This window comes from Rhinolophus ferrumequinum, chromosome 27 (genome assembly GCF_004115265.2).
Source record: "Rhinolophus ferrumequinum isolate MPI-CBG mRhiFer1 chromosome 27, mRhiFer1_v1.p, whole genome shotgun sequence".
In the NCBI taxonomy this organism is placed as follows: Eukaryota; Metazoa; Chordata; class Mammalia; order Chiroptera; family Rhinolophidae; genus Rhinolophus; species Rhinolophus ferrumequinum.
This window is the reverse complement of record NC_046310.1, coordinates 4,946,372-4,971,325: the sequence shown is the minus strand read 5'-3', so window position 1 is coordinate 4,971,325 and position 24,954 is coordinate 4,946,372. Positions and strand designations below refer to the sequence as shown.

The 24,954-nt window shown below is 36.8% G+C and overlaps 1 protein-coding gene across 1 annotated transcript in view; it reads left to right on the top strand.

Annotated features, from left to right (window-relative positions):
- CDC73 (cell division cycle 73) overlaps nt 1-24,954 on the top strand; it is an 84,470-nt gene that overhangs the window by 839 nt on the left and 58,677 nt on the right. Inside the window, exons 2-10 of the mRNA XM_033099607.1 lie at nt 1,985-2,090; nt 4,214-4,283; nt 7,005-7,067; nt 7,149-7,201; nt 9,849-9,937; nt 18,305-18,521; nt 22,122-22,220; nt 22,966-23,044; nt 24,854-24,918. Of these exons, the coding sequence (XP_032955498.1) occupies nt 1,985-2,090; nt 4,214-4,283; nt 7,005-7,067; nt 7,149-7,201; nt 9,849-9,937; nt 18,305-18,521; nt 22,122-22,220; nt 22,966-23,044; nt 24,854-24,918 (841 nt within the window). The remainder of the gene's footprint in view (nt 1-1,984; nt 2,091-4,213; nt 4,284-7,004; nt 7,068-7,148; nt 7,202-9,848; nt 9,938-18,304; nt 18,522-22,121; nt 22,221-22,965; nt 23,045-24,853; nt 24,919-24,954) is intronic.

The following is a 24,954-nucleotide window of genomic DNA, read 5'->3' as shown; positions in this document are numbered from 1 at the left end:
CTCCTTTTGCGATTCCCTCGAGAAGATAGAAGGGCACCAACTCTGTGGAGTTAGGACGGGAAAGAGGTTTGGTCCCTTTGGACGAGTGATCCAAATACGTTGGAAGTGAAGGCAGGAGTTTCCTCAGGGACGAAGCCGCTGGGGAGATAGAGTGAGGTTTGCAGGTCTGAGTTAGAAATGGATGGGGTCTGTGATTTGGGGAAATGTGTTTTCAAGAGAAATGTTTGGGGACCTTGATCCACGTGCGGTGCCCTGAATTTAAGTCATTAAGAAAACATCGAGCCAGAGGTCTGATCATCGTTTGGGCCTTTTTAGTGATGGGTCTCTCATTGGTGGTGTTTTGTGGGGATACATAGGACCTTGGGCCAGAACGTCCATACTCTTTTTGTTTGATTGCATGGAAGTAGTGCGCTTTATGAAGGGTTGAAGAAAAACTAGGGGAAATTCAGGTGGTTGGTTGTTCTTTGTTTTTTGTTTTTCTGGCTTGAGGGCTTGGGATTTAATTAGCTTTATGGAATGTTAAAAATGACATCATTCCGATTTTCCTGTTTTGTCCATTCAGAAGGATTTGCAGACTGGATTACACTTTTAAACTGGAGTTTTAACTGTGTATTTTTTTTTTCCTTCAGTGGTTCAGGAGTACTCAGGGTGTTGGGCAGTCCAACCTGAGAAATGGAAACTTCTTAGGACGCTGGTCCCTGCCTCAAAGGAGGGTCAGCTAATCAGAAAAGAGGAGATGAAACCTGCTCTAGGTCTTAGGACAAGACCCCCAATACCCCTTCTAGCTTGGGGTATCGGGAAAGTTTTCATGGACGTATATTTGGCATGTAGACATGCGACCGATTTTTCTTGCATAAATGAATGAACAGGTAAATAAGCTTTAAAGAATGGGTAGGAATTCTGAGGTGAAATGGTGGATTAGGTCTTTAAAGACAAGAGAACTGTATTAAAAGGCACGCATGCTGGAAAGGAAATGTTTTGAGAGCAATTTAGTGAAAAAGGAGTGCTTAGAACAGTAGATTTCAAACTTTTACAGCAGTGAATCACACCAATAAATATGTCTTCTTTCATTATTAATGTTTGGGTGCGTATGTAAATCTGTACACGTTCATGACATTGAACAATACTTTATCGCATACAGTACATTCTGTTTGTTATTTTGCTTTTCTATATCATAAAAAACCCCTGGTTGTTACCCATATTTTAGATTTCATAGTGCAATAATTGACAGTGGTGTGTGGTTTGAAATACATAGATTTAGAGGACAAGTGGAAATAGAGGCTGGACAATGAGGTTTGGGGCTGATTACACTGGGCCATGTTCAAGTGAATTCAAATGCTTGGACATTTCTAGACGGGGAGAAGGTTGTAGGAGGGGTGGGGTTGGACACTAATGTTTGTTGAGCAAGTAGTAGTACGTTCCTGTGGTAAGTATCTTGCACCCCTAGACTACGTTGTTTTATCGCAGGTAGAATTCATTTTGGTTTTGGGTCATTGGTTTAATTTGAAGCATGTGATTAAGACTTATACCTCAGAAATTAATTGTTGTGTTCATTACTTAGGAGACGTAGACATAGGATAAATTTCTTGTAAGTTTAGCACCAGTAACAGTTGTGCTTCTTTTCTTCTTTTCAGTCTATTTTTCTATGAATCCTCTCTAGTGTGTTACCGATTAGGTTTCTCTATTGACAAAGTCCAGAACCTAATTTGGGCCAAATATTAAAAAGTATATATAATGTCTTAGAGTAGGAATGTGTGTGCTTTCCTTCTTGCTTTTTGCCATTGTCTACCTTTGTGTTCCTTTTGCCCTACCTAACCTAACGACGATTCCACTTTCTAGATTTCATACTTTGTATTTTTGTTAGCCATCTTAATTCCATTCTATTGTTGGATAGCAAAGTGGGTGTAGGTAAATTAAGACACATAAGTAAGCCCTACGAGTTGAAATAGAATTGTGAGTAAAACTCTTGCCATGATTCTTTCAGGACTGGAAAAGAAGGCCAGCCCAGAGAGTACTACACATTGGATTCTATTTTATTTTTACTTAATAATGTGCATCTTTCTCATCCTGTTTATGTCCGACGTGCAGCCGTAAGTAGAATTTATTTTAAAACTTTATTGATTTAATTGATGGTAGGTAGCATTTGACATGGATGATGTCCCTCATGGATTTCCGATGAAAAGCATGAAAGATTTGTATGAAAGTTTCCTGGAGGGTTGTGATTAGATTATTGTGGTTTATGCGGATTATTTTGCATGTAAAATGTGGGTAATGTTTACAACGACAGAAGTTTTAAAGACGTTTATAGGGATGTTTTAAATAATTTATGAGTCTGTGCAAGGACCCTAAAATTCAGAACTTTAGTTTAATCTCAAAAGTTTTTTGACATCAGAAAGAATCAAGATTAACAACTTTTTAAAATTAATTTTTAAGCAATAAACTTTTTTCAGATTTTATTGATAAATTCATCTGTTTTCAGTTTTGCCTGCTTTCTGCACCTCAGTGTTTGAACACTGCTTTTGTGAACAGGAAATACATGTTTAGCGTCAGATATGTATTGAAAGAAATAATGCGTAAGGTGAAACGACTTGGAATCTAGGGAACTAGTGGGATAACACAGCAGCATCTCTGTAAAGCCATGTTAACTCAGATCTTAAAAACTGTATTAGGCAGTAATTAGAATGTTTTGCTGGTTGTATGCATTCCTTTTGGGGTAATATGGGTGGTCCCGACACTTGATTGAGATTTAGAGAGTCTCTTCTTGGGGATGGGTGTAGCACAAACTAGCACTGGTCGTTACTGTGGCCCTGAGGACCCAGGTCACACAGCATTTAACGCTTCGTTTTTCTTAACTGCTTGAAAGATTGAAAGGGCAGGATTCTAAAATTCTAGGTTCTACAGTTTTATTCTCCTCACTCTGTGTTACCTTCTCGCCCCTTGGAACAGACCATTTCTGAAATCGGTTTGCCTGAGTTGTAGCTCCTAGTTCCGTTGAGTGGACTCCCATCTTTTCAAGTTGCCTGTAACGTGTGTATCATTCACTAGTGACCAAACCCTGAAGTGTGTTCTCAGACTTAAAAACAGTAGTGTAAGGAAAATTCATCCAAATCTTTTTTAACTGTTTATGATATTCCTTGTAGGCGAGATCACAGAAAAACCTGTGGGCCCTTAAATGTCTGTATTTGTAAGCAGCAATGAAAGTTTAGCGTACTCTTTTGAAAACATACATTAATCTTAAGTGATTAAATACAGTGTATCTCTACGATGGAGGACTGCATGCAGAATGTTTGGTGCAGTGAAATCAAGTCGTCAACATAAAGTCATCAGCTAGGGTGCTAAGGGTTCTGCTTACTTCACTGTTGGCTTATGGAGACTGCCTGAAAGGATTTGCACTATGTCATCCTGCAGCCACTAGTTTTTCCTGTACTCTGTTTTTTGTTTGCATTATAAAAATGATACGGACAATTGTAATTGCAGGATTCATTGCATTCATAGCCCAGAGATAACTTTTTGCCTAAAGTATACCGTTCTATTTGTTTTGCTCACCTCTACAAATTGCTCATGTAGGAACTTAAAGGAAAATTACCTGTTTTACCAAAGTATATACATTTCTCCAGATTTAATTCTTTAATCTTACAGAATGTATACACACTTGAGGATAAAAAAGAAATATGCAATGTAGAAAGTATACAACCACCATTAACATTTCCCTGTATAATCTAAAATTTCCCACATACCTAGTATTAATTATAAAAATTTAGTTTTAGTGGCTAAGCTGGTTTATTTGAAAGAGTGCAAGTATATTTTGAGGAAGTCTGGTTTAGATGTGATAAAAGAAAGCACTTTGGAAACATTGCATAAAATTAGCAAGCAATGAGACTAAAAAGATACTTGCCCTAAATAACGCAAACCATCATGAGTAAAATTAAAAACTAAGTACGTAGAGTAAGCGAAGGGAACAAAACAGACTCAAATTGACATTTTGAAGAGGGAAAGGGTCATTGTTTCATTTCTGTTACCAAAAATTAACATGCTTAGTACTTTTAAAGATTTTTATTAGGTTCTTTTAACCTAGTAATTTCCTAAAAATACAGTTCTAAATAATGTTATGAAGATATGTTGGACTAAAATTCAGACATTACATGATTTTTATCTTTACCAATTGTCTATAATTGTTTTTGATTTGGTATCTAATTTAAAATTTTTATTTCAGACAGAAAATATTCCTGTGGTTAGAAGACCTGACCGAAAAGATCTACTTGGATATCTCAATGGCGAAGCATGTGAGTCAATTTTAAATTGCCCTCGCTCTTTTTTTTTTTTTTTTTTAAGGCTTAAAACAATAGAATTTATTATCTCATAGTTTTGGTAGGTCAGAAGTCCACCATGGCATAACCGGGTTCTCTGTTCAGAGCGTCACAGGTTGAAATCAATATGTTGGAGTCCTCTTCGAAGTTCCTTCCCGTTCTTGGCAGAGCTCAGCTGCTTGGAGTTGTAGTATTGGCTCCATTTTCTTGCTGGCTGTGGAATGGGGGTTGCCCTCAGCAACTAAAAGTTGCCGACATTCCTTGTTATGTGTCTTTCTCCATCTTCAGAACCAGCCATGGAGAATTTTCTCTTGCTTTGAATCTTGAAATTGCTCTCACTCTTAAGTGGAAAGTGTGTGTGTCTGCGTGTGTGTTTTCTATGAAATAAGCAGTGGGAAGAGAATCTGTATCCCCACTGAAAAATGGACGTACGTGCAGCTGTGTCCAGTCCTCTTCTTTCTTTCCTGTTAGAGTGAATGCACAGCTTTTGCTCCTAAGGCCAGTCACCCCTTCCTTGTGTGTGGGTTCCATCTCCTTTCACACTTTCAAAGACTTTGCCTGGGAAAATTGTTGATTTCCTCTTGCATCATCTTGTTTCTTCTGCATCATTCCCTTTAGAATACACACAGTAAGACCTCTTATTAAAGAAAATATTTTGACCCCACATTCCTACTATCTACTGCTCCATTTGTCTTCTTTTTATTGCAGAGTTCTTTGCAAGGATTGCATGGTATCACTGCTTCTTCTTTACCTCTGCTTCTCTCTTGACTCCTCCAGTCTTGCTTTCTTCCTCACATCTCACAAAAATCACCCCGGTGAGGTGGCTTGAGGATTGCGTGCCCTTGCGTCTCTTATCCACGGCCTATTTGACCTTTTAGCAGCACTTGGTTCTATTGACTGCTCCCTCTTGGAGAGCCTTTTCTTCATTCGGCATTTGGGCCATCAGGCACTTTTGATTGTCTTTCTACACCTTGTCCACCTTTCATTTTATTTTGCATACTTCCTTACCTCCAATGCTGACCTATTCCTGAGCTCCAGGTTTAAGAATTCACTCTCAGCATCTTCCCTTGGATATTTTACAGGCATCTGGAATTTAACATATCGAAAAACAATGCCGACCCTCCTTCCGTTCTCCTGGAAACAAAAGTAAAACAGCAAATCTATTCATCAGCGTTCCCATCTCAGTGAATGGACTCCCCTTCACGTAGCTACTTAGGCCAAAAACCCTGGAGAAACCTTTGATTTCTCTCCTCTCACGTCTCCCATCTATTCCATCTTCCATCTTTAAAATTCTGACAACTTACCATTCTATGCCCACCCTGCTCCAGGCTTCCTCTACCGTGTAACCCTCTCACAGGTCCCCACTGCAGCCTTTATTTTCTGCAGCTTAGTGTCCCCCTACCATTAGTGACCTGCTTTTGAAAGCATGTCAACTATATTGTGTCGCTCACCTGCCCAGGGCCCCCCTGTGGCTTCCGTCACATTTAGAATGATGTTCATACACCTTATCCTGACCTGCATGATCTTGCTTCTCACCCTCTGACCGCGTCCTCTCCCAGCCTTCCTTTGCTCACAGCACGCCAGTACAACTAGTCCTTTTAACGGTTCTTACCCTCAGAGCCTTTGCAGTGGCTTCCCTCCCTGTGTCCAGTTCTGTTTCTCTACAGTGGTACGTGGCTCACTTCTTACCACCTCACTCAGCTCTGTGCCCACGTGGTGGTCTCTCAGAGAACTTAGCTGACCACCTTTCTTTAGCTGACAGCATGGCTTTCCTTCATGGGCCTGTCCGTGTATAGCACCGTTTGATTTACTTTGATCAAGTCCCTTATGTTGACCTGAATTCTGTATTTGTTTACTTATAGATTGTCTCCCTGACTGGAGGATAAACTAAGGGGGCAGACAGTTGTAAATACCCATCATTTAGAACAGTGGTTACGAGGTGCTTACCAGAATCAGTGCCTAGTTATTAATAGAAGCCCGTGTAGCTATAAAAAAAGAGTTAGAAAAGACTTCATGTACCGATATGGAGGGATGTTGGAGATAAATTGTTAGGAAAAAAAGGAAGGTTCAGAACAGTGTGTATAGTATACTATCCTTTGCGTAAAAAAGGAGGAAAAATAAAAGTATAGTTTTGTAGTTCTTGTATCTACAGAAAGAAACTAGAAAGATATGTAAGAGACTAACAGTAGTTACATAAGGTGGTGGCAACTCGGTGGATGGGATAGATATAGCCTGTTCTTATCTTTCCATTATTTTGAACCATTCTTTAAAAAATAATTACAATTTTAAAACCAGTTATGGATAAAAATTGTATTGTAAAGTGAATGCTAACTTGAAAAATAACCTTTCCTTCACATGCATGTACACGCGCGTATGTCTATGTATTTATGTTTTGATACCTTTCCATGTGCATGTGTATTGGAGTATGTTCTTTGAAGTAACCAATTGATTTCAGTAAGATTATCTCAATAATTTGTAGTCTAAATTGTTGAAAATAGTCTGTCCTCCTAGTAGACTTTAAATGCACATTAATCTTTTATGATAAAATGTATTTACAAAGCTGCTTTAAAACTTACTTTTCACCTAGGGAAATCACTGTATATAAAGTAATATATCAAATCTTGAGCATTTCACCTGTAATAATATCCAATATATATGTTCAAAAAAGATCTCACATAAATCTTTTTAAATCTTCAGCAACGTCTGGAAGTATAGACAGAAGTGCTCCTCTAGAAATAGGTCTTCAGCGATCTACTCAAGGTATGTCTTCTTTAATGTTTATATTGAACTTTCAAAAACCTGTCCCAAAACTATACATTTATTTACTTCTGTTTTTTTTAGTCAAGCGAGCTGCAGATGAAGTTTTAGCAGAAGCAAAGAAACCACGAATTGAGGTAATGGAACTCTAGTTTAAAGGTGAATCATATTGTTGCAGAAATTGGAATTGTGTAGCAATAAGAATTCTTTGCTCATAGTTGTCCTAGGAACTTTTTTTCTGGAAGAATTGTTGTAGAGTAAATAGATGATTAGTAAGTAGCCTGAGCTCTTGTAGTTTAAGATCTGTCATATATAAGCTATATGATGGACAAAGCACTTTATTTTCCTTATTGATGAAAGTGTTGGACTAGATCAGGGATTGGAAAACTTTCTATAAAGAGCCGGACAGTAAGTATTTTAGGCTTTTTGGGCCATTTAGTTTCTGTCCACTCTTCTGCTGTTGTAGTGCAGACAGACAATACGGGATACAGACAATAGTGCGGGATAGACGATACGTAAATGAGCAGGTGGGGCTGTGTTCCAGGCAAATTTTACAAAACAGATGGCGCGCCAGATTCGGCCTTTGGGTTGTAGTTTGCCTAATCCTGGAATAAGGTAGTGTGGAAATTTGCTTCACCCGAAGTGCTGTGAACATGAAGTGCTTATTACAGTTACTTCTTAAAATACTGACTCATCAGGGTACATGTTTCTTGTAGCATTTTATAGCCAGCAAGTGGAATATTAATATTGGTGAATAAGGATAGTTCATCTGACATAGAAGCCAAAAAGAGAGAGTTACCTTTGGAGATAAAATTTGTTGATTAGCTGGTATACTGCATGAGACGATTAAACCTTAGGAATTTGATGATACTATTTATTGAAATTTGTAACAAGCCCCAGATTAGTTACATATAAAAGCCCCTGAAAATGGAGAATTACGTACTAGAGGCACACTTAAGACCTGAGAAATGACCAAAATTGTCATATATCAATTCCCAATGTAGGAATAACACTTGTAGTCATCACTAGTGTTAACATGGCTAGAAAACATCAATCTGTGCATTTCACACTTGTATAAAAATCAAACAGTTGTACCATTTGCCTGCTACATAAACAGTAAAGCATCCACAATTAAAGATAAAGGGAGCTGTTACAGGGACAGGGTTGGTTGGTAAGTACATACACTAGAATCATGGACAGAATTTGATGCTAAAAGGGTGTTTAGCGTGCTTTGAGACACGGGCCTGATGTATTTCAGGTAGTGACAGTGACAGCTCATTGTTATTGCTCGGTGTTAGGTGCTATTCCGTGTACTTTGTGTCTATGAAGTCTTGGAACCCTCATCATAAGCTCCTGAAGTTGGCAGTACTGGGCGTGTCATCCACCAGCAAACGCGCTCAGAGAGAATAAGTGGCGTGTGAGGCTCACCGGGAGTACAGCCCAGGCGGTCTGGCTGCCCGTCATTCCTCTATACCGGCTACACTTTTTGGGGCAGTAAACCTGAAATTTCCCCCAACTCTGTCTTTGTGAAAGGAGATTGTAACTCACTGTACAAAATAAGTGAATTGAAAGATACCATTTATTTTGAAAAACAAAATTCACAGTTTATTTATTGAACACAGTTTAATTATTGAAAAACATTGAACATGTCAGAAATGTTAATTTGCTAGGATTCCAGTAATTTGAAAAATCAGCAGGAAACAGCATAAATAATAAAATTCTTTCCAGAGCATTTAGAGTTAGAGTTATTTAAACAGCCATGGTACATAAACCATTTCCAGTTCAGCAGATACGTATTGAGAACCTGCAAGACACTACGTTAGGAGGGAGAAAGAAACCTTGAGGGTAGGGATTCTGATCTGATTAAAATCTAGGCTGCAGTTTTTAAAATCAGCAGCCTCTTAAGGAACTTGAGTAATATGTATTACACCTTTATTACAAATGGCAAACATGTATCGCATTTCCTAAACTGTTATCCTTGTATTCATTCATGTCAGCAGTATGTTGTGCTTTGAGAGTTTTCCGTGATAGATTAACGTTAGAGCATGACTGGAAACACAGCATCCTTTTAGTTCTCGAATATACTGATGATGCTTTTTATACAGGTTCATACTCCGTTAGTCAGACACTAACTCTGGTCCTCAGTGTTCTCATTTGTAAATGTGGCGATTAACCTAGATCAGAGTTACTAAGTTTTGTTATTAACCAAACACTTTTGAGACTAAATTTTACTTGAAATTTTAATTTACCAATTAGGTAAAAAGCTGAGCTACCAAGGTTGAATTCAGACAAAAGTGGCCCGTGGGGCCCTTTGTAGGGAACTCCTGATGTTTGGAGGAGCATGCTTTGAAAAACGTTTTAAGTGTCACTTCTAGTGTTTGGATCTGTACTGGTGGATTCAAGGCCTGGGCAACAGATGAAAAAAATCTAGGTCCAAATGAAATTTTTGACTGTGGTGAAGCTTTTTCATAAAAGCTTTCCTGAAGAGTAGGAATTTCTTTGTTGCATGATATCTTTTTGAATAGAGGTAGCTATGATATGTTACAGGAAGACCACTTAATCATAAAGTTACTGAAGTTTTTGGGTCAGTTCCATTCTTATGTTATCCAACATATTATTGTCTTCATGTAACTTAAGTAATCTTAAAGTTGACGTAAGGCCAGTGGTGCCGGGAACTTTAGAGGCAGGAATTTATGTAAGGAAAAGTTACACGTAGTGTTTTTTTTGTTGTTCTAAAAGTTAGATAAAAATTTAAGGTGTTTGCTAATCTGTGATTGTTTTCAGGATGAAGAGTGTGTGCGCCTGGATAAAGAGAGATTGGCTGCTCGCTTGGAGGGCCACAAAGAAGGGATTGTACAAACTGAACAGATTAGGTAAGACTCTGCTTAGTAGACAGCAGGTGGTTTAGGCGTATGTAAGCACATACAGAAAAGGGGATATTAGTATGTTCTCCGCATTTACCTCTTGCATTCATGATGTGCCTCTGTGCCCTAAGTTGCAAAGACAATGTGTGTGTGTGGAAGCCATGGTGCTAATGATGCTTTCTGGAAAGCCACCTTCTGTATTCTGTTGCCATGTTGATCTTTTTTAAAATTACTCTATAGTCCAAGCCACTCATTTATGTAAGGGAAGTTAATCTCTTGTTGATTTATAGTAGAGGTCAGCAAATTTGTTCTGTAAAGTGCCACTTATTCAATATTTTGACTTTGTGCAGGTCATAGGTCTTTTTGCAACTAGTCGACTCTTTGTGGTAGTGAAACAGCCATACTTGTATACTGCTTTTGTTCGTAAGTGAATGGACATTCGTAAATGAATGGACACAGGCAGGTTTCGGCCTGTGGTCTTATTTTGTTGAGCCCTGATTTTTACTATAATTAGAAGCACTTCATAAGTTTTCCTTGGCACAATATAATGTTTTTGGAAGTTTAACTTAAAAAATTAATGCAGATTTAAAAAGATAATTGACATACAATAAATTGCATGTATTTAAAGTGTATAAGTTGATAAATTTTCACGTATGTATGCATCTGTGAAACCATCATCATAATCAAGACAATAAGACATTACTGTCACCCCCATAAATTTCCTGTGTGTACCTTTATAATTCCATGCTCTACCTATCCCGACACCTTTCCCTCCCTGGCAAACAGTGACATGCTTGTTACTATAGTTTTTTTTTTCTCCTAGAGTTAGATAAATGGAATTATGTAGTATGTACTATATTTTTGGTCTGGTTTCTTTGATTTAGCATATTTCTGAGATTGACTCATGTTGTTGGATGTATCAACACATCATTCCTTTTTATTGCTGAGGACTATTCCATTGTATGGATGTAACAGTTTGTGGTCCCAGTCAGCTGTTGATGGACATTTCGTTGGTTGCTGTTTTTGACTATTACAACTAAAGCTATGAATATCTGTGTACAACTTTTTGCATGGCTGTATGTTTTTATTTCTCTTGAGTAAATACCTAGGTGAGCAATGATTAGATCAAAAACTATTGTAAATTTAAGTTTTTGAAAAATTGTTAAACTTTTTCAAAGTGGTCGCGCTGTTTTACATTTCTACCAGCAGTGTATAAGAGTTCTAGTTTCTTCACATCCTTGTCAACACTTGGTATAGCCAGGCTTTTTAATTTTAGCCATTCTAAAATGAAAATGTTACAAGCTTCCTTTCATGTGCTTATTTGCCATCGTGTATCTGGTGAAGTGTCATTTTTTATCCATTTTTTTACTGGATTGTTTTCTTATTACTGAGTTAATGAAAGTTTGTTACAAGTTCTTCTCTGGATACAAGTTCTAGATACAAGTCCTTTTTCAGACACATGCTTTGCAAATATTTTCCCCAATCCGACTTACCTTTTCGTTCTCCTAGCTGCTTTTTGAAGAGCTGAATGTATTAATTTTTATGGAGTCTAATTTATCAGTGTGTTTTTGCGTGAATTGTGTTTCGGTGTATATACAAAATCTTTGGGCAAGGCCAACGAACATTGTCTCTTATATTTTCTTGTAGAAGTTTTATAGATGGTTTTACATTTAAGTCTCATTTACTTTCAGTTAAACTTTTAGTATATGATATGTGGTATGGATAAAAATGCACTTTTTTTAATGAGATAAGGATTGAAGTTCAATACTGTGCATGTGGAGAGCCAGTTGTTTCAGCACTGTTGCTCTCCAATAAATTGTCTTTGTACTTGGGTGAAAAACCAGTTGTTCCTTCACGTGTAGGTCTGTTTCTGGACCTATTCTATACCATTGGTTTGTTTGTCTTTTTGCTGGTGCCACACTGTTTACATGACTCTATAATAAGTTGAAATCGGGTAGTGTTAGCTTTCCAACTGTGTTCTTCTGTTTCAAGGATGTTTTGTTATTTTTTGGTCCTTTGCATTTCCATATGAGTTTTGGAATTAATGTGTCAGTTTCTACAGAAAAGCTGGCTGGGATTTTGATTAGGATTGCATTGAATCTGTAGACCAGTTTTGGGGAGAATTGACATCTTAAAAACACTGAACCTTCTGACTCATGAATATAGTGTATTTCTTTATTAATGGAGAAATATTTAGGTATTCTTTAGTGTCTTTTAACAGTTTATAATTTTCAGTGTACTGGGCTTATATGTCTTTTTGTCATATTTTTCATAAGTAGTTCATACTTTTTGATGCTATTGTGTTTTTTTTAAAATTTATTTTCAATTCTTGATTGTTCATTGCTGCTTTAGAAATACAGTTGCGTTTAGGGTATGGACTTTGCATCCTTACATCATGCCTTTGTAACTTTTTCTTGTAGATTTTATTGTCTTTTCTGTAGACAATCCTGTTGTCTACACAAAGTCCACCTTCACTTCTTTCTTTCCGAATTGGATGCCTTTTGTTTCTTGCCTTATTGCACTGGCTAGACTTGCTAACCCGATGTTGAATAGGAACACTGAGATTAGAACTTGTCTTGTTCCTCATTTTAGGGGAAAACAGTCTTTCACCATATAAGCAAGTTAGCTTAGGTTTTTTTTGTAGGTAATCTTTTAACAAGTTGAGGAAATATCCTTTTTATTCCCTAGTTTGCTGAGATTTTATCAGAAAGGAATGCTGGCTATGCTCAAATGCTTTTTCTGATTCTGTTGAAATAATCACATAGTTTTTCTTTTTTGTTAATATGGTGAATTAAGTTATTTCTTTGAATGTTTATGTTCCATGGATAAACTCTCCTTGGTTATTTTAGTTGTTATCTATTGATGCATAACAAGTTAACCCAAAACTTAGTGGCTTAAATACATAGCACACATTTGTTACCTCACAATTTCTGTGGTCGAGTCTTGGGGTGACTTTGGAGGCTTCCCGACTTCGGAGTCTCTCACAGCGAATGTGGCGTTAGGTGTTGGCAGCACCGGGGTCTCATGGCGGCCTGATTGGGGGAGGACCTGCTTCCGGGCTCATGTGACTATTGTGTTAACAGAGTTTAGTTCCTTGTAGGTTCTTAGACACTCTTCAGTTCCTCAGCTGTTCTTTAGACGACTCTCTTGGTTCTTTGCCATGTGTGATCTATCCATAGAATGTTTCACAGTATAGCAGCTTGCTTCGTCAGAGTGAGCAAACAAGAGGGCAAGACAAGATAGAAATTGTGGTTTTTTTATAGCCAAACCTTTAGTGACCCCCTGTCTCTTGTACAGCATTCTACACACCCCCACAGTGAGGGGATTAAAAGTGGGTGTGAATGCCAGGAGTTGGATATCAGTAATAGTAATTTCAGAAGCCGCGTACCACAGCTCTCATATATTATCCTTCTTACATATTATTGAATTAGATTTTTAAAACTTTATATAGAATTTTTATACCTAAGTTTATGAGGTCTGTAGTTTTCTTGTCATGTCTTTGTCTTGTTTCATTCATATCAAGATAATTGTGGTCTCAGAATGAGTTGGAAAATATTTCCTTCAGTTTTCTGGAAGAGTTTATTTAGAATTGATATTATTTCCTCCAACATTTGGGAGAATTTACTAATGAAGCCATCTGTTCTATAGTTTTATTTTAGTTGTTTTTATATATTTATTTCAAATAAAGTTGTTTTTTTTTTAAGACTGATTTTTTTGTTTTTAATTGGGAAATATTGGGGAACAGTGTGTTTCTCCAGGGCTCATCAGCTCCAAGTCGTTGTCCTTCAGTCTATTTGTGGAGGGCACAGCTCCGCTCCAAGTCCAGTCGCCGTTTTCAATCTTAGTTGCAGGGGGCGCAGCCCACCATCCCAGTTGGGAATTGAACTGGCAACCTTGTTAAGAGCTCATGCTCTAACCAACTGAGCCATCTGGCCGCCCCTAAAGTTTTTAATTACAAATTTAATTTCTTTTAACAGTTATAAGGCTAGTCTCTATTTATGGAGTGTTTCTTTGAAAGAATTTGTCCATTTCATGTAAGTTGTCAAAATTTATTGTCATAATGTTGTTCATAATATCCTTTTATTATGTCTAGAATCAGTAGTGATGTCCCCTCTTTTCATTCTTGAATATTTTAAAAGGGGGCTCATTTATTTAAAATGGGGCTCACTGTTGCAAATGTACAAAAAAACTACAAAATAATCCCCCAAATTTCCTCTTTCGTTCTTGATGTTCATAATTTGTGTCTTCTCTGCTAGTTTCTTTATTAGTTTGGCCAAAATTGATTGATTTTCTTGATCTTCTAAAAACCAGATTGGGGTTTTTGTCTTTTTTTCCCCTCTTTTGATTCTTTGATTTCTGCTCTGATCGTCATGATCTCTTCTACTCATCCTGTGTTTGATACACTCTTCTTTATAGTTTCTTACAGTTGAAGCTGAAGTCATCAGTTTCTAAGTACTGCTTTAATATCTCATTTGATGGATTGTGTTTTCATTTTCGTTCAGTTCAATATTACTTTGTAGTTTGCAAGTGAGTTACTTTGTTTCCAAATATTTTGGGATTTTCTGGAGATCTTTTTGTTACTGATGATCCAATTTATTCTAAAGTATGGTTATATTCTGTATGACTTGAATCCTTTGAAATGTATTGAAATTCGTTTTTTGGCCTCAGATATGGTCTGTCTTGATAAATGTTCTATGTGCATGTGCACTTGAAGATGTGTATTTTGCTATTATTTTGGAGGTTTTATAAAGGTCAGTAAGGTCAAGTTGGTCTATCGTGTCAGTCAAGTCTTTTTTCCCCATATTAGTTTTCTTCTGCCTTACTTGTTTTATTAATTATTGAGATAAGATTATTGAAATCCCCGACTATGAATTTTTGCCTTCTTGTGGTTTATCAGATTTTGTTCTACCTACTTTGAAGCTCTTGTTAGTTGTAAATGTTTGGGACTATGTTCTTTTGATGAATGAATCTTTTTCTCATTATGGAATGACCTTATTTATCCCTGGCAATATTGTTTGTTAAAAAAAATCTGCTTTTTCTAATGCTAACGTAGTCATTCTTTCAGCTTTCTTTTGGCGTATGTTAGTTTAGTAGTATATCTTTTTTACACGTTTACTTTAAAAAATTGTGGTAAAAGACACATAAAATAAAATTTGCTATCTTAACCATTTTTAAGTGTACAATTTAATAGTGGTAAGTACTTTGACATCGTCGTGCAACCATCTCCAGAATTTCATTCACCTTTAAACACGTCCTGGTACTTTTAACCTGTGCACCTTTGTAGCGTAAGTGCTTTTCTTATATATTTAGACCTTTACACTGGTGATTATTCCTGGGGTTAGTTTCAGTTGGTCATTTTGCTGTTGTTTTATATTTGTCTCTTCTGTTCATTGCTCCTTTTTTTGGACTTCTTTTAGATTGAATGAATATTTGTTGTAACTCCATTTGGTCTTTTTGTTGGCCTATTAGTTACAACTGTTTTGTACATGTGTTTGCTTTAGGGTTTCTAGTTTGCGTGGTTTATAGCCTCACAGCCTGTCTTCTTCAAGTATCGCACCCCCTCACATATAGTATAGGGACCTTACAATAGGAGACCTGCATTTCTCTCCTTCTGGTCATTGGGAAACTATTGTCATGTTTCTCTACACATACATTGTAAACACCAATATGCGTTGTTCTCGTTCTTGTTTAAACAGTTATCTTTTAAAGACATTTAAATAAGAAAAAGTCCTATATATTTACAGGTACCATTTGCACGGCTCATCATTCCTTTGTGTAGCTCCGCCTATCCATTTTTTTCCTTGTGTCTGAAAGACTTCTCTTAACATTTATTTTTGTTCAGGTCTGCTGGTGATTAATTCTTTCAGCTCTTTTTATTTCTGAAAAAGTCTTTATTTTGTTTTTTTTTTTGAAAAATTTTTTTCACTGTATATAGCTTTCTAACCTCTTTTAAAAAGTACTTTAAAAATCTTGTGTTATACCACAGCCTCAATTGCATTGTTTATGAGAAGTCTGTTGTATTTATTTTTGTTTCTTTTTATGAAATGTGTCTTTTTTTCCCTCTGGCTACTTTAAGATTTTTTTCCAATTGTTGATTTTGAGCCATTTAATTATCACTCGATTTGGGGGTGTTTTCTTCATGGTTCTTGTGCTTGAGGTCCATTGAGCTTCTTGAGGGAATTTTGGGTGTCTTAATTTTTATTGAGTTTGGAAAATTTTTGGTGTTGTTTCTTCAATTATTTTGTTTGTTTTTCCTCTTTCTGGACTCCCAATTCCTCAAACTCCCCTTGAAGTTGTCCAACAGCTTATTTAATACTCTTTCTTTATCTTTTTTTTTATTTTTGGACTCTATTTTTTGGATTCTTTTTTCTATTCGTTTCAGATAGTTTCTGTAGTTCGTTAATATTTTCTTCTCTACTTAATATTTGCAATACATTTGTTGTCTCCAAAGTTGTGTGTAAATCTCTATAAATTGGTTAAATATATACTCCATGTCTCTACTGCACTTGTTGAACATGCGGAATAGAGTTATCATTATTTTAATGCCTTTGTTTGCTAATCCTACATCTATGTCAGTTTACAGTTGGTTTTCATTATATTTGTCCTCATTTTGGCTTCTGTTTTTCTGCACCTTTAACATGCTTTGTAATCTTTGGATACTAGACATTTTGCACTTTACCTTTCTGAGTACTAGATATTTTTGTATTTCTCTACCTTTTTTTAGTTTTATTTTGGGACTTAGTTAAATTGCTTGGAAAGTTTGTTTCTTTGGGTCTTGATTTTAAGATCTGTTATTTGAACAGTGTTCAGTTAGGGTAATTATTCTATGCCCCACCCATTAGTGGAACAAAACCATTCTGAGTACCTAATGTCCCATGAATGCGAGGTTCTCGGTCTGGCTGGCGGGCACAGGTGTGTTCTTCTCCCTGGTGAGCACTGGGCATTGATCTCTCTGTCCTCGTGGATGATTCTAGACCCAGCTTTGCTTAGTTTTCTCACAGTCATGTGCTCATCAGCACCCTGCTGGAATATGCAAGGGGGACCTTCTGTGCAGCTCTCTCTTCTCAGGTCCTCTGGCCTTGTGAATTCCAGCCCCCTTGGTTTTACTGGTCCAGGGAGTCCCTGTGATGTTCTGCATGGGTTCTCCTCCTTACGCCATGTTGAAAACTTTCAGGGCAGGAGACAGCAGCATCCCCAGGGCTCGCCTCACTTGGTTTTCATTTGTTAGAGGTCACTGTCTTTCATTGTTTGATATCAAAGTATCTAGTAGACTACCGTTTCATGTCATTTGACTGGTCGTTGCAAAGAAGGAGGGTTAATCCAGTCTCCGTTACTCTCCTCGGCTGGAGGTAAAAGCCTAATGCACATTTCATTATAATTTAGAAAAGTATTTGAATTTGGCTCAAGGTATGCTTGTATGCTTTCGATTTTGAGGGAAAATTGCACAGTATTGTATAAAATGAGTCAAATACTAGGTACATACTGAGCGTCTGCTATAAAGCACCTTTATGCCTAATATAAGCTAGTATACTGTATAATGTTACCATATTTAAACCTGCAGGAACTCCTGTCCTTTTTCCAGATGTTGTTTAAACCTATTTCAAGATTGTCTTCTTGTGATTAGAGTAATAATTTTGTCAACTGTTAAGGTACCCGAACACTTTCTAACTCTTTCTCATTTTACATTGTGAAAAATGACACTTAAGTTTAAGATTGTTATCTTAATGAAATCTATACTTTCAGTGTTGTCTTTTTTTATTCTGAAAGCATAGCCTCTCCTTGCTATTTTGCCTATTATTTGGAAATCAAGTAAAGAAAAGGAAACTTCAAAACATGGTTTTCTCTTCCAGACATATAAAGGAGTATATGTTTATGTGGCATATAAAAGCCTGCATCAACTGTAAATTTGGTATGTTGTACATTATGACATAGGTTTGAAATCTTGAAATAAATTTCAAGGACAACGTAAGCTTTGAATTCTTTACAGAATGAATTCTCACTCCCCTCTTCAAGGTGGTGTGTGCGTGCAGAATTTACATGGATGGGGCCATTAGCAAATAAAAGAATCAGAAAATATAAAGAAAAAGCACCCATATTAATGAGTTTTACTGTTGGGTGATGGGAGACGTGGAAAAAATGTGAAGATTTTTGTTGCATTGATTCGTCTAAGACATTACTAATTTGCTCGTAGAGTAATATTTCTGCATGGGCTCTATATGATCACAAAATGTCAAGTATGTCATTTTTACATGTAAGAAGAAAATCTTAATTATTGCCACTTAAAGTATTTTTACCAGGAACTTAACGAGTGTAACAAAATGTATTTATATTTTGAGATCCTTGCTTGTGAAAATTTAAAAAGGAAATTGCTTTCAGGTCCTTGTCTGAAGCTATGTCAGTGGAAAAAATTGCTGCAATCAAAGCCAAAATTATGGCTAAGAAAAGATCTACTATCAAGACTGACTTAGACGACGATATAACTGCTCTGAAGCAGAGGAGTTTTGTGGACGCAGAGGTAGATGTGACCCGAGATATTGTCAGCAGAGAGCGAGTGTGGAGGACGCGGACGACTATCTTACAGAGCACGGGGAAGGTAACCTGCGTGTTTCACCCACTCGGTAGCGTATGAGCTGAGCCTGTGACTGCTTATAGAATTGGCTAACATTGGCTAGTAGGAGGAGGTTTCAAGTTTATTCCTGAAAGATTGGTAATAATGTCCATTTCCAAGTGGCCATGTTTGCCATTCTGTTCTACCATGTGGCTGGTGTTGGTCCCCAAAGAAGCTGATGGAAACGTCTGAATCCAAGTGCAAGCCCCTTGCTTCACACCTCATTCGTAAATCTAAGGAGTGGCCCAGTGTTCTTGTGGAGTAGAGTTTTGCTTAAACCTAATGAATAGGGATTATTGATGGCAAGCTCTCTGGTTGTTAATATTATTAATATTTTATCTCCACAAAGTAGAGAACTTGAACGAAAATTAGCAAACATTTACTGTATGTATATATTCTGTTATGTAGATGTAGCAATATTTACTTATTCCTTATTAAAGGAGTCAGTTTTTTTTTTTGGGGGGGGGCTATAGGATTCAGGGATTTTTTTCCCCTTCCCTTTCTCCTCCTTTCTGCCTTCCTAATTCAGTATTACACATAATGCATTAGAAAGCATCCTTGTACATCCACCTTTGTGCATTTATTTGTATATAGCAAAAGGATTAATTCCTAGAAGCAACTTGCTACTAAAGGAGGTGTGTACTTTAAATACTGGAAAGATACTGAATGTCAGTATCTCACTGGATCTCCAAAAAGGTTACATGGATTTGTTTCACTTACATATTTTCATCTGTCTTTCCCTCTCGCGCCTCCCAGTTTTCTCCTGTTAATTCTGCACTGATGCCCAGTTGTTCCTAGTGAGGATTTGGTCAGAGGTTTGTACAAGTGTGTGAATTACTGATGTGAGGGAGCTTCAGCATCGGTCTTGGCAGGCAGGCTTCGTTTGCACAGTTTGGATTCGGACCTCAAATTGACTGTGCCATTTTAGTAGGAACAAAACTACTAGAAAAGAGTATGTGAAGGAAGGAATTATTTTTCTTGGGTACTTTGACTTGTTTTACAAAGTACTTGAGCTCAAGATTAAGAATCATTCTCTAGAGTTCAGAATTCTAGAGATATCTGAGAAAACGAATTAACTTCCATTTTTGTATTTGCAATACAGCGATCTGTTCATACACATTTTTACAGCCTAATATGGGGCTCATAGTTGAATATTGTGACTTACATTGTTCTACTAGTGTTTATTATAATTGTTGAAAAATCTGAATTTCATAGTAGTGAAATAAAGCATAGCTGATATGCTCCAACTTGTAGACTGACAAGCTTTCAAATAACTGAGATGAACAATTTTTATTGAGCTCTAGGTGGCAGGATTGTACCATCATTTCAAAATTTAGTGTTCTAATTTAATTTAGTGTTGTTGGCCCCACTGTATAATTTAAAAATAGGTTAATTTAAGAATTGTTTCGCAGCTAGGTTTGCTTCTGTGAGTCTTAACATTTTTAAAAATAAAAATGTTACTTTGGTATTCTCTCTGTATACTGTTTTATCTGCTCAACTCTAAAAACTTCGTAGGTACTCGTAACTCCAAAGGCCCCAAGATTTTAGACAGATCTTCATTATTATCAGGAATCAGGGCCTTATTTTATGGATTTCTGGAATAAAAGACAGGTTGAAGATTCCCACATAAAGCAATCTGATTTTGTAAAGCCATTAAGAACACATTTTTAAACATATATTAGTATTGTCTAGTGTTGAAAAGTTGATAAAAAGACATTGCTAAAAGGACAACAAAAATCACCTGTAATTCTACCACAAAAAAATAGTGATGGCATTTTGATTGATTTTTCTAGAGTTTGTATCTCTCACACAATACTGTATTATTTTTAAAGTAATGAGACTTGATTTTTATCAATTCTCTTAATAGGATTAAGACTTTGTTTGCCTCTGTCACTGCTTTGATCTTAGTACTCCTGGTACAAAAGCAGTGGTTGGTTCACCACTGGCATCTTGGCATGAATCAGGGCGTTGACACCCAACTGTACTAGAATCCATTGGATTCTTCACTCATAATGTCCTCGGTGAAATTTTAAAATAGACTAATTTTATTAACTCTTGACTTTTGAATAACACCTTTCCAGGATTTTGGGTGATGAAATCTGAATATCTACAGCACTTTTGTACGCCGAAATACAAGGGCTGTCTCCATGAAAAACACTTGTGCCATTGTTTGTGTGCCGACCCAGCTGCTTTTTCAAGAAAACCATTTTTTATTTGCTTAATTATGCTACTTAGACTCATGTTTGGCACACTTTTTTTTTTTGAAAATGAAGGAAATCTTTTCCTTCAAGGGACGCAATCGATAATATTTGTTGTCAATAATTGAAATGTGAGCTTTCATAAGACAATGTTTTGGGAAGTTTCTTTTTGCTACTGTGACCTTAACAGCTTCCTAATTCTAGACTCTTCTGATGAGGTCCATGATGATACTAACAAATGTAATTTATTGCTAGTGTGTAATATTATACAACTTGTTAATATTTGATAAATCTGCAGTGATCAATATTTTCCAGATGACCAGTGCAAACTATTGTGTGAGTAAACAAAAAAGTCCATTTAATGTACAAAAGAGACCAGTGGATTTTAAAGGAATAATACAAAATGTTTATGGGTGTGGTTTCCATATTGCAGTAAACCTTTAGGAAACTATCACTTACTGAGTTTTGGTATGATATCAGAGAAGAATATCCAGTCATCTGAAAGTGATTATAATACTTCTCCTTTTCAAGTATCTGTGTGAGACTAGGTTTTCTTTTATACGCTCTGATCAGAACAAAACAAGATGTCACAAGAAATATTGAGTGTAGAAGTAGATTTGAGAATACAGCTATTTTATATTAAGCCAGACATTAAGGAGATTTGCAAAAACTTAAAATACTGCCATTCTTTCTTGTCATCACTTTTTGTGCATTTTGGAAACTAGTTTTAAAAAACGTATTAGTGCCTGAAATCATTGAGCTTATAGGAAGACTTCAGCAAGGGACCCCCCTGAAATGAGTGACGCCAAGCTATTTACTACAAGTAAGGGGTGGTCCCATAGATTCAGGAATAGGTTTACACTGAAAAATACAAGAATTACTGGAGAAGCTGCATCTGTTGATGAAGCAGCTGCCACCACATTTGTGGCAGATTTTGAAGGAGTGATTATGGTTTGGTGGTACTATTTGAGGTTTTAGGAATCCACTGGGATCTTGGAACCTGTCCCCTATGAATAACGGGGCCACGACTGGAGTAGTTGATTCAGAATTAGGAATCCTCTCTTGGCAACAAATTTGTCATATTTTATTTAAATGCAACTTATTTCCTGGTTCCAATTTGAATAGATGCAGCATATGAATAAATTTGTAGCCAATTATACAATTTAAGTAAAATGAAATAAATGAATAAGACTGGATTTAGAATCATTGGTCTTTGGATCCATTTCCCTGCAGTTAGTTGATTTTTTACTTAATGTGTGTAACCATAATACCTCATGATATAGTAGGGAAGAATTGAGAGGAAGAAAAAATCTGAAATTGTCTATTAAGTAAAGTTACTGTCTTTGAATGTTTAACCAGGCTTAATGAAAATCCATTTATATTTCAGAATTTTTCCAAGAATATATTCGCAATTCTTCAGTCTGTAAAAGCCAGAGAAGAAGGGCGTGCACCTGAGCAGCGGCCGGCCCCAAACGCACCGCCCGTGGTAAGGATGTTTTACTACTTACATAGTAATTTTATGGAAAATGACACTTGTTTTTCAGTGTTGTAATTTTGAAGACATCTCATCTGAATCAGTTCTTCAATCAGTATATTCTAAACCTTTTGGTGCTTCAGTATAGCTGAAGGATGTGAAAACCCTCCTCATCATTAAAAGTTGCTTCAGCAGCAGTTCTTACCTGGAGACATTCCTGGGTCTTAAATCTGAAAGGGGTTAATTAGGAAACACCCTCTGAGGAGTTGGGTAAACTGGAGCTGGCCTTCTTGTGGTGGCTTGGGACAATCTCTGACCACTGTTAGAAATAGAAATCCTACTAGAGTCCACTTTGGGGCTCTTTTAAATCATCGGTATCTATGACTTCTGAGTGAATGTGTTGTGTTTCTCCTCCTCATAGGTCATTTGGTCCTTTCATTGGGCCTTAGCTTTAGCTGTTTGGAAGGTTCCTCACTCTTTGAGGTCCCACACAGAACCCCTAAAGTAAATTCCATGTATGACATATTGCCTGTATTTTAACTCAAACGTGCCTTCCAATTTGGTTGAAATCTAGTTATTTAGTTTCATATGGTTCCACAGTATCTTGGAAATAAGCATGTGATGACTCCCCACTTTTGTCTTATTGGCTACAGTAAGCAAAAAGTTTAGAAAACAATACCCTTATTAGGTTTTTATTATGAGTGTTAAGTAACAATTTAAAATATTAAAATGTGACTCATAATTAATTTTTCTACAGGATCCCACATTGCGTACCAAACAGCCCATCCCAGCTGCGTACAACAGATATGACCAGGAACGATTCAAAGGAAAAGAAGGCAAGTTACTTAGTTTTTATTTTCCTTTTACTGTGGTTGTGCTCAACCTGAGAGGCAGTAGAGCCTGATGCTTAAGAGCAGAGGTTGACAAACCAACATCCGCAGGCCAGATCTGGCCCTCCACGTGTTACTGTAGTACAGTGTTGGAACACGGCCACACTCATTCATTCATGTTATCTGTGGCTCCTTTGGTGCTGTGACAGCCTTACGGAGTTGTGACCAGACTGTATGGTCTGCAAAGCCTTAAAATTCTATCTGGTCTTTTACAGAACAAATTTGCCTGCCCTTGGTTAACTGCATGGATTCTGAACCCAGATTGCCTGTGTCACAGTTACTTTTTCCGTGAACTTTGATAAGTTACTTTAACTGCATTCTGTCTCAGTTTCCTCCTTTCTAACATTATAGTACTAATAATAGCAGTATTCGGTTGGAGCAAAAGGAATTGAGGTGTTTGCAATTGTTTTTAACCTTTTAAACTGCAATTACTTTTGCACCAACGTAATAAATAGTACAGTATTGTGGGGATTAAACTAGTTAGTAAATGTAAAGGCCCTGGAATAGTGGGTGGTATATACTAAGCTATTACATATATTTTTATATATAGTGTGTACGTATATGTATATATGTGTACTATATTTATATATATATTTGCTATTATTAATATTCTGTGTCTCAAATTTCAAGAGTGGAGACTCTATCCAGTTATGTCTCCCAAATTATAACGGTGTCCATGAGAATGTGGGGAGTACACGTTTTAGTCTCAGGGTCATCAGGTGGCACGCTGTGAATGCCCACGTGGTAGACTGGCTAACGCAGTCATGAATTGGTTCCATGTCAGTGAGGCGCTTAGTGAGGTGGGACTGCTGTCATTGTAACTTCTCTTGAGATCTTTATGTATCTTGACTTGATTCGTGAAAAAATGAGAAAGAAGCAAATGCAAGTCTAACATTTGTGATTCTTTTCCTGTGTAATATGAAATCTCCATTTCACTTTCATTAAGGCTATATTGCCTTGGTGCAATGAATTCTGTGTGTTGACTTCATTCACTGGACAAAAGCATGTACTGAATTCATGCCATAGAAGAGAGTGGTCCATTCTTTATTCACTGCACTGTTTCCTGTGGAATGAATTGTGGAAAGTAGGACTTGGACAGTCACAGCCCACAGACCAAATCCCACCCTTCCCGGGCAGCATCAGGCTATGCCATTTGTTTACATATATTGTTTATCCTGCTTTTGCACCACTAGTGCGTAGTTCAGTAGTTGTGACAGAGACTGTGTAGTTTGCAGGGTGTAAAATGTTTTTCATGTGACGCTCTACAGAAAGGCATATTGGGACTTTGTCCTGGAACCTTATTCCTCCTTACAATGTGGCCTTTATACAGGTTATATTACATGCCTATCATGGAACACAACTTTTTATAAGTTAAGGACTTCTCATGATAATAGATGCGTTTAGTGGTACTGTAATAGATAATTGGGGGGTTATAAAAAATGTTATTCACTCAAATTTTTGATATTCCCAAACAACTACATACATGACTGTTGAACAAAAGTACAGAGGTAGTCTTAACCAGCATCTACCCAATGGGCTCGTTGGTGCGTGTTGAATATATTTTTGAGACTAGTGTCCCTATTGAACTTTTTATCTTCACAAATACGTCATTTAACTTAAACTTTGTATGTATAGTAGAATTCAAGGTTTTGTTATACTGTTGAACTGTTAAGAGACTATGTAGATTACCAATTTAGATTTGTTAATTGATCATGAAATACATAAATGCTAATAGTGAACCCTTTTTCTTTATAGAAACGGAAGGCTTCAAAATCGACACAATGGGCACCTACCACGGTATGACACTGAAATCTGTAACGGTAAGTTCCTTTGACTGCACAGGGTCTTTTGTTCCA